This window comes from Triticum urartu, chromosome 7A, assembly GCF_056163025.1.
Source record: "Triticum urartu cultivar PI428250 chromosome 7A, HENAU_Tu73, whole genome shotgun sequence".
In the NCBI taxonomy this organism is placed as follows: domain Eukaryota; kingdom Viridiplantae; phylum Streptophyta; class Magnoliopsida; order Poales; family Poaceae; genus Triticum; species Triticum urartu.
In genome coordinates this window covers 16,411,361-16,425,932 of record NC_141879.1, presented here as the reverse complement: position 1 = coordinate 16,425,932, position 14,572 = coordinate 16,411,361, and the positions used below count along the sequence as shown (strand labels likewise).

General features: G+C 42.9%; 1 protein-coding gene across 1 annotated transcript; it reads left to right on the top strand.

Moving 5' to 3' along the window:
* Positions 1–1,302: 1,302 nt before the first annotated feature.
* LOC125523217 (uncharacterized) lies at positions 1,303–4,850 on the top strand. Its single transcript, XM_048688268.2, has 4 exons — positions 1,303–1,371; positions 1,728–1,884; positions 2,911–3,639; positions 3,907–4,850. Exons 1-4 carry the CDS (start codon positions 1,333–1,335, stop codon positions 4,644–4,646), a joined length of 1,665 nt encoding a protein of 554 aa, XP_048544225.2. The 5' UTR covers positions 1,303–1,332; the 3' UTR covers positions 4,647–4,850.
* The last annotated feature ends 9,722 nt before the right edge of the window (positions 4,851–14,572 follow it).

Below are 14,572 nucleotides of genomic sequence, written 5' to 3'. Positions count from 1 at the left end.
AAAGTACCGCTGCATGCTGATGTAAAAAATGGTGCCCAATTGTCCTTGAGCTATGGTTTAATTCGTCCGGCCAAATTAGCTGGACCAAGCGTACCTAGTTTAATCCCATCAAATCAAATGATCGTCTTTTCCTTGACCTATGGTTTCCTCCCACATGTATGATTTAGTGAAACTTCGTCCACCCGATCGATCACACTAGAAAACAAACCAGTAGGAGACATGACCAAACACGATTGGGACGCGATAGGACACGAAGTCCTTTTACCTATACAAACTTGTAGGCCTCCTTGGTTAGTAGGAATCATGTAGGAATTTATAGGATAGGATTTTCAGAGGAAAAATTTCTATGTAGTCCTTTGGTTTGTTTGAATGGATTCCTATTCTTATATAGGATAGAATCCAATCCTTCACATTTCAAAGAAAAAATATTAAATTAGATTCAATGGAAATGTTTCTATCCTATGCATCAAATGGCATCTCTTTCTCTATAGGAATTGAGATGCATGTGATCTCACTTTCTATGAAATTTCTATTCCTATAATATTCCTATCCTATGAACCAAAGGAGGCCCACTTAGCCTAAACTAGTACCATACGGACTCTAACCAGGACCTACACGGTACCAATCCAAACTACAGCTAGCTTACAACATTCCATTGTGGAGAGGACAGCGGAGCCTACGGGGCCGGCAAAGAGGACGGCAAGGCAGAGGCGACATTGTGGAGAGTTAGTCGGTGAGTGAGTGAAGTGAGGGGGACGACGGGGTGCGCATGGGTTGATAAAATGTGTCCGTGCTGTGATGAGCGGCAACAAGCAACCGCCACAGCTATGTTCTGACAGAACTGGACATCTAGCAAGAATAACTAGTGGCCGTTGCAAGGTTCTGCCCGCCACTGCTTGGTCATCTACCTGTGGCAGGCCCTAGGTAGAGCCCGTCACCGCTGAGTTACGCAAACAAGTCATGCCCAAGTGAATTTACTTGTGGCGGGTCACGTGATCTGCCCGCCACAGTTAGTCTATTAGCTGCGGCGGGCTGGTTCTGCTACGTGCCACTTCTTGTTTAAAAAATTAGATGTGGCTGGTGCCCCTTCTCGCCAGCCACTTATTGGGGTTCACTTATAAGCCCTTTTTCAGTAGTGTAAGATTGCCAAAGTTGGTACAAACGTTAATTCCGGTAGTGAACTCTCAACTGTCCTAGGAAGAAATTTAATCATCGTCTCCCAACAGCTCTTCTTCTCCTCCCTGCCCCCACCTCTCCACATAGGCCTATAAATACGATGGCAATCCGCCGATGGCAATAAGGAAGCAACCAGGACCTTAGACACAAAGCCATATGATGGCCATGATGTCACTCCTCTCCTCGTTCCTTTTGGTGAGTTGCATAGACACCTCTTGATCATGGGAAATTCACCATCCATTCATGCGTACATATGCTAGCTAGTATTCAGGCACCATTTTAGTCTATGGATGCACTTATGTGGCCATGCTATTGTGTATACTCTATAAAATAGGTCGTTTGTATATAGCATGAATGCAAAATGCCTTTTCTTTTCAACCAAAAACCAAGCAAAAGTACTTCTAATTCATGAATTATGAGGAAAGCAATGCATATATTCTTTTAAACCATCTTTATGAATGAGAAAATTGACATGTGAAACTCTGCATCTACATGAAACTAAGCTTACTTTTATATGCATGTCTCATGATGATGATATTGGTTATATACAGGTAATGGCAGTTTGGGGAGGTCATCACACAAATTTGGCGAGTGCTGAAGGGATAGTAATCTCAAGTTCGGCAACTGCGCTTACTGAGTATTGGCAAACTATGGTTCCCAACTCTCCCATGCCACTTGCCATACTTGAGCTCCTTCTCACATCTACCGGTCTCTCTCTCTCTCTCTCTCTCTCTCTCTCTCTCTCTCTCTCTCTCTCTCTCTCTCTCTCTCTCTCTCTCTCTCACACACACACACACACACACACAAAGGTTACTTCAAAATATCGCATATCGGGTTTGTATCATTTTGGCCTGAACATATCAGATGTCATATATCGGGTGATATATTGGACGATATGTATATATATCGGAGAAAATATATCTAGATTTCTTTTCTATGTTCTTGTGCAAAAAAAAATTTATGCATGTAAGAACAAATTTATGTTGTGACTGTTCTAGCATAACAAATTTTCATTACTAGTTTAAGAACCTGTTACTTAAGAAATTATTCAAGACAGATTCACAGAATCCTCACTCTAAGATTAAAAATAATACGTTATATATGTGTTCCTACAAAACGTTATGCATAATTTCGATAATACGATGAAGTGGTAAATACATAAAAAAATTGCTTTCCGATAAATAATTGTGTTCATTGATGTACCGGTCTATATCAGTGGCCATATTGGGTCAGATATCAGCCATATCAGATGATATGTGTGAAAATGATATGGACAAAATGATATGTTATGTTTATATCGGTAGAGCCACAAAACTGATATATCGGTCGTATCGGACTAGATTTAAAAGCCGTCACACATACATAATTATTAAATATATAATCAAATTATAAATTTGGTCCGAGCCATAAATAATCCAGGTGGATGGCTTCAGAATTTCATTCTTTCTTGTTGTATCAAGCAGAAAACGTATTTAGCAAACAAGGTGGCATATAAATGATAAGAATCATAGTGATTCAGCAGATTTAACAAGTATTTCCATCTGGTCTGAAAACAAGATTCCAAAAAAACGTGTGAAAGTGTTTGGGAAGAAAACATAGTGCACATGGAGAGCATTTATTGTTTTACTAAGAGAACATCATAACCATTTTACAAGGAGACTTGATCAAACCAAGTATCTAGTCACTTGAAAAATGATATATAGTTAACTTAGACAGTTGTGTGCATCTTTGCAGGTCAAGATGATCACATGGGCAAACAAGACACCAACAACATCCACACACCAAATAAATGGACCGGAGAGAAATACGTTGGGGCATCCCTTCCCAAATCACGAAAAATTGGTCTACATCCTACCATTGATGCAAATGCAAGAACAGAAACCGACAACCAGAAGAATCAAATTTGGTTTTATGGATGGGGCCCACGGAAAATCAACAACGAGAAGACCATTAAAGGTTTGGTAAGGGAGCCGGTGAAAGATATCTACGACAAGAAGAAACAAGTTTGGTTTTATGGATGGGGCCCACTAAAAAGTAGCGACGAGAAGACAAGAAATGAATTAGTAAGGGAACCAATAAGAAAAGTCTACGATAAGAAGAATCAAATTTGGTTTTATGGATGGGGCCCACAAAAAATGAATAATGAGAAGACCATGAGAGGTTTGGTAAGGGAGCCGGTGAAAAATATCCACAACAAGAAGAAACAAGTTTGGTTTTATGGATGGGGCCAACTAAACATTAGCGACAAGAAGACAAGAAAAGAATTAGTAAGGGAACCGGTCAGAAAAATATACGATAAGAAGAATCAAATTTGGTTTTATGGATGGGGCCAAGTACAAAACAGCAATGAGAAGGTGGCGAAACAATTGGTAATGGAACCGGTCAAACAAGTCTATGAAGAGAAGAATCAATTTCGGGGTCCACAAGCCAAGGATGATGGTGCCCGCGAGTCAGGCATGCAAGGTATGTTCCTTTATTCCCAATTATATACTCCCTCTGTCCCATAATATAAGAGCGTTAATGTCAAAAACGCTCTTACATTACAGGCCGGAGTAGTTGCTACCATCGAGTTATTGATATCATGTGCGCATACAATACATAATAGTATGCAAGATATATGTCCTGGAACTAGTGAAGATGAGTGTGAATGAACCCAAAATTTAGAAATTGTCGCATTTATGGTAAATCAACCTCTAATAAATATATATATCTTGGCTCCTAATTTGGCAGAAGATGATGGGCACCAAGGAGGGAGCCATATCCATGGAGAATCTACTGTGTCAAACATCATCTTCTTCGAAGAATCGCTTAAACCGGGATCCACGATCACACCCTACATCCAACCATCAGCTACATCAGGCGCTCCCTTGCTGCAACGTGAGGTCGCCAACACCATACCCATGTCCACGGAGAACTTCACCGATATCCTGGCGATGTTCGCACCGGTGTCCAGCGCCATGGCCGACGACGTGTGGGTGATGCTGGATCTGTGCGAGCGCCCCAGCCTAGTCAAGGGCGAGAAGAAGACGTGCGCTACCTCCGTGGAGTCAATGGTAGAGTTCGCCGCGTCCGTGCTCACCGGAGGCAACACTCGTGGCCTCCGCGCTTTCTCCTCCCCCGACGTGCCTGCAGAGGGAGTCACGTCGAGCAGGAAGTATAAGGTGGTGGCGGCGCGGAGGGCCACAGAGTCGAGCAAGACCATGACATGCCACGGGATGAGCTTCCCCTTCGTGGTGTTCATGTGCCACGCGGTGAACCCTACCAGGACGTACGAGGTGACGCTCGAGAGCGAGGACCTCACGTCGAGGATAGTGCTGCTTGCCGTGTGCCACCTCGACACGTCAGAGTTCGACCCCATGAAGATGCCTGGACACGCCAAGCCAGGGGATGCTCCGGCTTGCCACTTCATCCCCAGGGACAGCGTCCTCTGGGCTCCGGTTGCACCCGCCGCTGCCGCCGCCGCTGCTTAACTACATAATACTATCAAAATAATAACAGTCCGTACAACTACGTAGGGCGCAGGCATCCATGGGTACTGTGTTTGTTTACGTGCGTCCGTTGTTGGACTTGGTTTGTGTGTACGTACGTTTGCTGTTGTTGTTGTATGTACGCTCTTTGCAATGCATGGCACCGCGCTATGCCATTGCCATATATATACAGTATCCATATCTATATCTATACCTTATATTAAACCTAAAACCTAAAAAGTGCAGCTGTGCTCATTAGAGCTCCCGAGCACACACCTCACGCATCGTCCGATCTATATCGTGAGTCTCAGCCTCTCAGGTGTCGTTTGGTCAAAGAAAAAAAAATCCTAATCCACAACCGCATCTCTCTGGCCGTACCCCACGACCCACTCCTCTCCCCCCTGCGCATCTTCCCCCACGCCACAGCCACCTCCCGCGATGCCCCCTGCCCCGGACCGGCGCCGACGAGGCCCCACCTTCCTACCAACCCTGGCCAACCTCCCTTCCCTGCCTCCGACCAGCACCGGACGTCCACCTCCCCTGGCACGCCGATCCGCCCCGCCTCCACCCTCAACGGTGTAGCACCGCCATGGGCTGGATCCAGCAAGATCCACTGTGCCACCCCTCGACCAGCCCGGCCCTCGCGTCGGCGGCTCCACCGAGCCAAATCCCGAGCCCCTCCTTCGCCAGTATTCTTCACCGCCGACGCACATCGACCGGCAGCGAATCATCCTGCGCAAGACGACACGGCCCCCGCCCCAGACTGGTGCCGACGCGGCCCCGTGCCCAGCTTCTCCCTATTGGCGTCGTCTTGGGCCCCACCGCCTCGGTCTCTCGCCGGTTCAGTGCATCTCGGGGCCGGCCCCTGACGATTCCAACCGGCGACGGGGTCCCCTGCTCGCGTGCCCCTTGGGACCCCCTGCAATCCTGATCTCCCTGGCCACGCAATCCTCACGTAGCCTTCGTAGGGCTGTGGATTGGATTGACGGCGTGGATACAACCTTCTGAGTCAGATGCTGGAGGACATGGTGGACTGTCGATCTGCTCCACAGCACGGCAGGTGGCAGTGCAGACGAGCGTCGCCGGCTCAAGAGGATTTGATGATGTCCAGGGCATGGATGAGGCCAAGCAGGAGCTTCTTGAGGTGATTATGGTATATCTACATACTCATGAATTGTGTTTCTGCGATGTGATGACATGATGAGATTCAATGTTGATCTGAAAGTGTCCAAAACTTGCCCAAACATATGATAGTTAGTGGTTATAGATGCTAGCGCAAGTTGTCCAGAGATCTACCACCGAGAGTGTTGGGTTTTGTTTCTCCCAAAACATGCCGGACGCAGGATAGGTAGTAGTGAGCGATGCTGATGCGAGTTGCCTGAGATTTTTTTAGCAAAAAATTGATTTTAATTTGCAGAAGTGTTGGTATTTCCAATAGGTTTTGTTATTGGCGTGGAATCTGGATCATAGGTTCCGACATAGATAACCAATCTGTATGACATTCCTTCTAGGGTTGTTGATTTGATTACTATTATAGTAGTTAACAACATTTCGCATTTTTAAATTGGAGATATACTAGGAAGTAGAGGGTTGATTATAGTACCTTATTTATGTACTGAATGTAGTTTTTGTCGCTGCATTCTTAATATTATGTGCATATGATCTGTCCTGCGACCTATTACTTTTTTGTGAATTTGAGTTAGCCATTTTTTGTAGTCAACAATTTTGCACTAACTTGCCTAATAATGCCAGAAAGTTGCCTACAATCAATTTTCTAGTATCTATTGGAGATTTGGGAGTAGTTCTATGTTGAATTAAATGTTTTTCAAGGGGATTTCACATTGGTTTGGTTTTTGTGGAAGTATGTGCACTATGATTTATTAAGTGTTCAAAACTTGCCAACTCATGATAGTTACTTGCTAGAAATGCTGGCGTGACTTGCCTGGAGATTTTCTCCTGAGAGTGTTGGGTTTTATTTCGCCCAAAACTTTAAACTTTAAAACTTGCCCAGCCCATGATAGTTATTTGCTAGAGATATTCTTTACCATCAAATTGATTCAGTTTTCACATTGCTATTTTCCAATAGGATAAATTGCCTACATATAAACATTACTTGCCTAATAATGCCAGAAAATCACTACGAGAAGAGCAATTAGCTAGTTGTGCTAATGGCAGCATGTTCATAGGTGCATGCCCACCATGGATACCAATGTGGATGGCATGCAAAATTCCTTCCTAGTTCAGTGCTTGAGAACGAGATGAGGTGCAGCTGTGCAGGCACATAGTATATAGGAAAACTTGTGTGCATTATTAGCATGTGCAGATGCTAGTGCTACACTGATTGCATGATGCGTTGTTGTACCTTGATGTACTAGAGAATGTGGTCGTCTCCAATGGATATGCCATCTCCATTGGACCCAATCAGCTATTTTTTCTTCAGGCAATTTTTCAGTGCAAGCCGGCAAGTTGTGACTAGCACTTAGGCAAGTACTCGCTCCGTGCGAGAATTGATGACTTTTGAATGCGAGGGTGGTTTGCGGCGTGGGGATGCGGGGGCTAGAATTGTCGACAATTTGAGCAGAAAGTGTCCAAAACTTGCCCAACACATGATGCTTAGTTGCGAGAGATATTGACGCGAGTTGCCCAAAGATCCTCTCCCGAGATTAGTGGGTTTATTTCGCCCAAACCATGCTAGTTAGTTGCTAGAGAGGCTGGCGTGAGTTTCCCAGAGATACATTTTAGAAACAAACTGATTTATAATTGGAACCAAAGTTGATATTTACAATAGGATATGTTCTCTACATATAAACATTACTTGCCTAAATCTCCAAAGTTTCATAGTTTTTTTCTACCAATTTGATACGCTCAAATAGTTTTCGTTTGATCCACCCAACCCAACAAGCAAACCATTTTGGTTGTAGCATAACTTTTTTGAGGTTTTGTGCACATGCCGAAGGAAGAAGCTTGAACATCCATTTCCCGGTAAGCTTTGCACAAAGCTATTCTTTTTCTTTGGTTCAGCAAAAAAAGAGGAGTTGCCTCAAACACACAAGGGTTGCTTACTGCCAATAGTGATTTTGCTTAAACAAACCCTAGAACTTGGCTCCTCTTTTTTATTTTCATGTACTGACAAGACTAGCTTGTTGTCAAGGGGTTTCTCCGAATGTGCAACAGCCATTAGCCAGAGAAAGGAAAACGAAACACTTTTCATGTACTGACAGACAGGACTAGCTTTTCATCAATACTTGATTTGCTTAAAAACCGCTATTGGTGCTCACTATTTACTTTTTACCGTTTTCTTGCAATAGTTGCACTAATAATCAATACTAGTTGCTCATGCTGGAAGATAAAAAGGGGAAAACATTGGAAAAGAGTTGCAATCAGGATGAACAAGGTGAGGAAATCAAACCTTCTCTTTCTTTTCCTCCTCTGCACCCTGGTTCATTTTTAGCAAGCAAGAAATATTTTCCACTACACACTTCAAGGTAAACTTCACACAGGCCCCAATAGCTTGCTCTATTCCCTGATCGTTATGTGGGCTGGTTAGTTAAATATTGCACGAGCAAATAAGGGGTCAATATTTCCTGAATTGTTATATCCAAGTTTTTGCTTAGAAGAAACCCATATAAAGGTGCAAACATTTTTATCTATTTTTTGTTTCTTGGGTATTGAGTATGGGCGGCCAATAGATCAAACTGTTTTTTTCACCTGCATACACCATTAGCCTCAGGAGATACATGTCCAAAATCCAAAGCAAAAGCTAAAACCAGAAATTCAAGAGGGTTATGTTTTTTTTTCACACAACCAAATAAACATGAGTTGCCTCTAAACCATTCTCTACTTGCCCAAACATTATAGAAACTTGTCTAGATATGTGAACAACCAGAAGCACAACCAACACTACAGCTACATGTACGGCAAAGCCCCAGATAGATACATTGCCCAAAATTTAGTAGCAAAGTTCACAACGAAAACACAGCAGCTACTGCTACTGCTACAATTCCGCAACTTGTAGTTCAAGGAGATATTTGCCCCAAAATATCACTAGTAACAGCCAAACCCTGTGACCTCTTTTCTCCTTAATTTCTTTTTCTACCACACAAGAAACATGAGTTGCCTGCATTTTTTTCTCCCTGATTGCCTACACATATACACAACTTGTCCAAAAGCTTTGCCAAGCTTGACGATCAATCAAAAAAAGCAGCCTTGTGCAACCTACAACACTCTGCAGATACCTGCAAAAAGAATCCAAGCATAAAATAGAATAGCACTTTCAAGAGAGGGCTTCCTGTGTTTTCAGCACGAGTTGCCTCGAAATCATTCTAGACTTGCCTGCACATCGTACCAACTTGCCCAAAATACACATTATTTTGCATGCATAATGTCTTGGTAGTTCTTTTTTGCAGTTCCACAAGCATTAACTGCCATGTTGTTGTATATTCCCTCACTAATAGACCCTTGGTTCCACAGAGTTTTGTAAAAGAGGAGCTGAGAGGGCACATCAAGATGGAAGTTCACTTTTCAGGTCCATGGCCAGCAAAGCGTGGGACAACAGTTGTGGCAATGGAGAACATGGTAGATGGAGAAGGGGAGGTCAAGGGGGGAGGTTTGGGGAGCTGTGACTGGGAAGGTGGAAGCGGCGCGAGGTGCTACTGAGATCATGCCATGATCGCTAATGGTTATGAGCGCTAATAACCATTAGGAGGGTTTGGTGCATCAGCTGTCATGATTGCTTATGTCGTTAGGGGGAGTAGCAGTTACGATCACGACAGATTCTTCCTTGGAGGCCATGTGCGCGAGGGACTGTTTCTTTCCTTTTTGGTTTGCCAGTTGGATCTGGGAGAGGTCCACTACCAATTTAAGGGTGTGTGCCCTGGGCCGCTAGCCAGCCAACGGTTGCTGGCTAGTCGCATCCTATATTAAAAGACGGAACCTTTCATAGTTCTTCATACGTCACATCTTTATATCCATTGATTGATTTTGTGTTAATCACGAAGGTTGACGGTTGAGATTAAAAGAAATAGATCTACACACGGGTAACGGGTAACCAAAAAAACCAAACGATTCACTTGCGTCCATCCTACGATATAACTCCTACGAGGTCGAGCACAGCGGACTCCTGGCCGATGCGGCAAGAATATGGCGAGGCTGAGTGCGCCGAAATAGGCTGGGTCGCCGATGCGGCAAGGAATTCTTCTCCTCTCTTTCGCTGCACCTTCGCCCTCCCTTTCCCTGTACGCCGGAAGAAACAAGGGCGGTGGGCATCAACCGTGACATAAATCGAGCGCAGTAGACAGCGCTCGCCGCAGCCGGCCAGAGAAGACATGCGGCGGCCGGCCGGAGGAGGAGTGTGACGGACTGTGGTGGCAGCCAGTGCATGCATCAGCCACAACTAGGGCGCGCCATGACGAGGCCAGCTAGGACGTACGTGGGCAGCGCGGGCCAGGTCGCGCGGCAGCTATGTGGCCGGGCTGCGTTGTTTTAGGCGAGACAGCCGTCTGGCATGTTGTGCGTGCGTAATGTTGGCCGCGTGTTGTGCGTGTGTGTGATGTTGTCGCCTGATGTGCTTGACTGCTGGCTGCGAGAGGATGCCCAGCCGACCGGCGCGCGTGATGTGCGGCTGCCTTCAGGTTTGTGCGTACATGTTGGCTGCCGGCGTGCTATGAGTGCGTGTGGCTGGCCGGCTCGTTGTTTGCCTTCTGTTTGAAACCTCGTGGAATCAAGTTTTCAGAGTAGGCCATGCATTTAACATCAGCGTTCAGTTACCTTTTAAAGCTGTGCACCACATGTTTGAGGTAATGTGTGATAAAAACAACTATGGTAGGGCAATGTCTTTTGATCAGATTATGTACAGTCACGATTGACATAGGAATGAAACAATATGTATCTGATAGCATATATATCATTCAAGGCGAGCGTAAAGTTCATGACTTAGATAATAAAGTTCATGAAGAAGAAAGAATACTTGTGTGTAGTTTTATTTCCTTCTAAAAAGCTGCTATTTTATTAATGTTATTGCTACAATAATGGTTCTTATATGTTATGACAGAGTGTATTAAGAGTTTCCTCTCCAGTTTATCTTTCATTATTAGGGATACACGTACACATGTTGGGTTGCATATTCAAAATTGATGAATCTAAGACAACAACACCCCTATTAAACCCGCTTGATTATTGTATTGCTATTTGTCGATATCCCTTATGATATATTTTATATATAGAACTAAACGAAGAATATATGAACTATAACATCAAGCATTTTTCTTTTTCTTTTGTGATGTTGCAACACGTGGGGCCATAAGCTAGAGACATGGAAGGAATTTTTTCTCTCTCGTTGCAACGCAGATGCATGTTTTAGCGGCAAAATGTGCATTTATCTACTGTGTCTAATATTACATCTTATATGCAAAAGCTGGAACAGGTTGTCTAGATTAGAGTTGTCGGGGGACAATGAACAAAGGATTATGGATGTGCCTCCTCAATGAAAGTATCGTAGTTCACTTTTCCCCCTTTTGTTGGTTTGACAAGTGATGTTGTAGATTTGTTTAGTTAATATTATGCTAACACTTGATGCTATTTCCAGGAGTTGAAACAAACTTATTCCCATAATGCTTCATATTTGATGGTGAGTGGTTTTCGTCCATCACAAACATTTGAGTATTTATGGTGTTTTAAGACAGTTGCTCCATCAACCGTAGTGGTGAATTTAGATTTGGGAGGTCAATGAAGAAAAAGAGTGAGTTAGCATTCTTCCCAGAAGATAAAGAGATTGACTTAACCGTACAAAAGCCAAGTACCTTTAATAAACAAATGCCTATTGATATTCATGTCATTTCTAAAGTTCTTTGTTTGAAACAATTGATGTTGAGTCAATGCACGGCGGAGAGTGCGGGAAACCAACATAAGAGGTTGACTAAGACCTCGCATGATGAATATTTTGATGGGGTTGGCTAGCACACAACATGCCCCCTCCAGGGAGGTTAGCCGTGACGTGAGGATCAACACTAATGGCCAAGGCAGTGCCGGGTAGGAGTCGGGATGGTGCGACCATGCCAGCCAAACCTATGGTGCACAAGCTGGAGCTGGACCATATTTAAATTAGGTTTGCACACTAGCAGTTGTGTTTCTTCCGTTGCAATGCACGGGTCTTTTGCTAGTTACATACAAATAAAATCCATAGAGCATGTATTCTCTATTTCTTTTCAGTGAGTAATTATCTTTATTGAATTCATACTCCACCAAGTTGCTTCAAAAGTCAGAACTGATGAAGAGAGGAAGGCAATATATTTCTACACTCCCCCTCACGTCTAGGTTTATATAGTCTATAGACGTGGGATCGATGTAGGCCGCAGAATATTTTTCATTTTTAATACTGTGTTGGCAAGGTCTTAAACTCAAAACCTCTTGGGTTGGATACCATATTAAATTCATGATGTCTGAACTGATGAAGACAGGTGGACAATATATTTCAACAAGCTTCACGATCAGAGCCGGGAACCCATGTATTCTCTATCGTCTAGCTGCATCTAGGTTGCCAGCTCGCGGATTGACGGATTCTGACACGATCGATCTCTCAATGGACAGCGAGCTGCCATGGTCCTTCACTGCGGTCTTGGCTTCAGCGGCGGGGATGGGGACTCTAAATAAAGAAGCTCCGGATTCTTCCCTGAAGAGGGGATCGTCTCTGTGCAACACTCTAGAAGTCCAAGTTGTTTGGGTTTTTGACAAGTTTTACATTTTTTGGAGTTTTCTCGGTGAAAAAAGGTCGATAAATGGCCGGATGTGTCGCAACTTGCATATGGTGTCGGAAGTTGTTCAAACCAGGAAAGAATGCCTAACATGGGCACACCCACATGCTTGCAAAAGTTGGAGCCAGTCCTGAGATTAAAAAAAACTCCATCTTCAACAGAGAGTGTTTGGGTAGCCGAGAAAGGTCCGTTTAAGAGCGCCTCGTTTTTCAACATCCCTTAAATGGCACCAATTCAAGGCACCATGCCAGGCTATTTGTGTTTCGATAAGTTTTATATTTTCTAGAGTTTTTTTGTTTAAAAAAGGTCAACAAATGACCGAACTTGTCGCTACATGCATACGGTGTCGAAAGTCATTCAAACCAGGCATGGATGCCTACCATGGGGCATGCCCACCTGCATGCAAAAGTTGGGGTCATTTCAAAAATGTCTATAAATGGACCATGTTCCACGGAGGGTGCTTGAATGGACGTTGTTTTTCGACATCAGTCCGCCAGCTTCTATGAGAAATTCAAAGCATCATGCCAAGTTGTTTGAAAATTTGATAAATTTTGAATTTTCTGAAGTTTTCTCGGTGAAATAGGGTCGATAAATGGCCGGACATATGTCGCAACATGCAAACGGTGTGGGAAGTCGTTTTCAAATCTGACATGGATGCCTCATATGTCTGTGCGAGGATGCTCCAAGAAGCTGGGTCATTTATCCATAGTCAAAAAAACTATCAGTTGAGAGAAGTGTGCGAGACTAAGCCAAACGGGTGCACCCATGAACTTGTGGTTTCTTCTAATTTGAATTCTTCAAATATTTGTATTTTCCATCATTATCAATCAAGATGAACGTTTTCTTATGTCCTAACCATTTCTTGAAATTTTTCAACAATTTTGGAATTTCAAATCGTATGTGAAAATTTTACAAATTTGAACACTTTCTCAAAACTTGTTAACAAATTCCCAGTAATTGATGAAGAATATGTACACAAATTGCCAACCACATACATTTTCTAAAATGTATCAATTTTTTTGAGACACAAACATTTCTTAAATTTGTGAAAATAAATTGAAAACAAAAACAATTTTTTAAATTCCACAACATTTTTTAAAATTGTAGATAATATTTGAAAACAAGAACATTTTTTGTTCTTCCAAACAATATTTCGAATTTTTAACAGGTTTTAAATAGAATAATAAAGTTCTATAAGGATAAAAAATTATATCAAAAAAGAGAAGAAAAACGAGAAAATAGAACATAAACTAAATACCCTTGGGCGTTGGCCCAACTAGGCGACCACATCGTTCTCGTCGGGCGCATGTTGGGCCAGCCTTAGCGTTCCATTTATGTTTCCTTTTCATTTTCCCGTTTCTTTTTTCTATCCTTTTTTTTACTTTTTATTTTCTCACTGTTTTTACTTTATTTCATTTTTCATTTTCGTTTTTTAAGTTTATGGTTTTTGCAAGAACTATTCCGAAATTTTTAAATCATGTTCGCACTTCTTCAAATACGTTCAATAGTTCAAAAAAAATTACGGTTTAGACATAATGCGTAGAAATTTCTAAGAAGTTTAGAAATTTAAAAAAATGTTAGCTTCTTTTTAAACAATGTCCGAAACTTCAAAAGAAGTAGACTTTTAAAAATTGTTTGCTTGATTTGAAAAATTTAGAATCTCATTTTTTTAAATCACGTTGTTTGTTCAGAAATCCAAAAAAATATTCAGGGATTTTGATTTTTTTGCTATTTCAAGAGAAATCGCACATTCAAAAATGTTCGGAGAATTTTGCAAAATGTTTGTGTTTTCTGCTATATTTGTGTCGAATATATTATGTACGCAAGGGGTTACGTGGACTTGGATTTATAATTGGTGTGGTTAGATACGAGTCGTGTAGGAGTCGGACACGTTGTATCCTAGGCCTCTTATATATCGAGGAGCACCAGACGTTGTAACCCATGACGACTTGATAGCAGTAGGTACGTGGGGGGAGCCGACGGTTGTGCCGGCGCCCAGGCGGCCGGTGTTGCAGTATCTTGGGGAGGAGCGCCTGTAGCCATGCCCCGGAGATGTAGCCATATCGGTGAACCTCGTTAACAAATATCGTGCCTCGGTGTGTCGTCTATGATCTTGCATTAGCGTTTTATTCTAACAAGTGGTATCAATGCAAGCTTGCAACAAGTCTATGCGGAAGATCA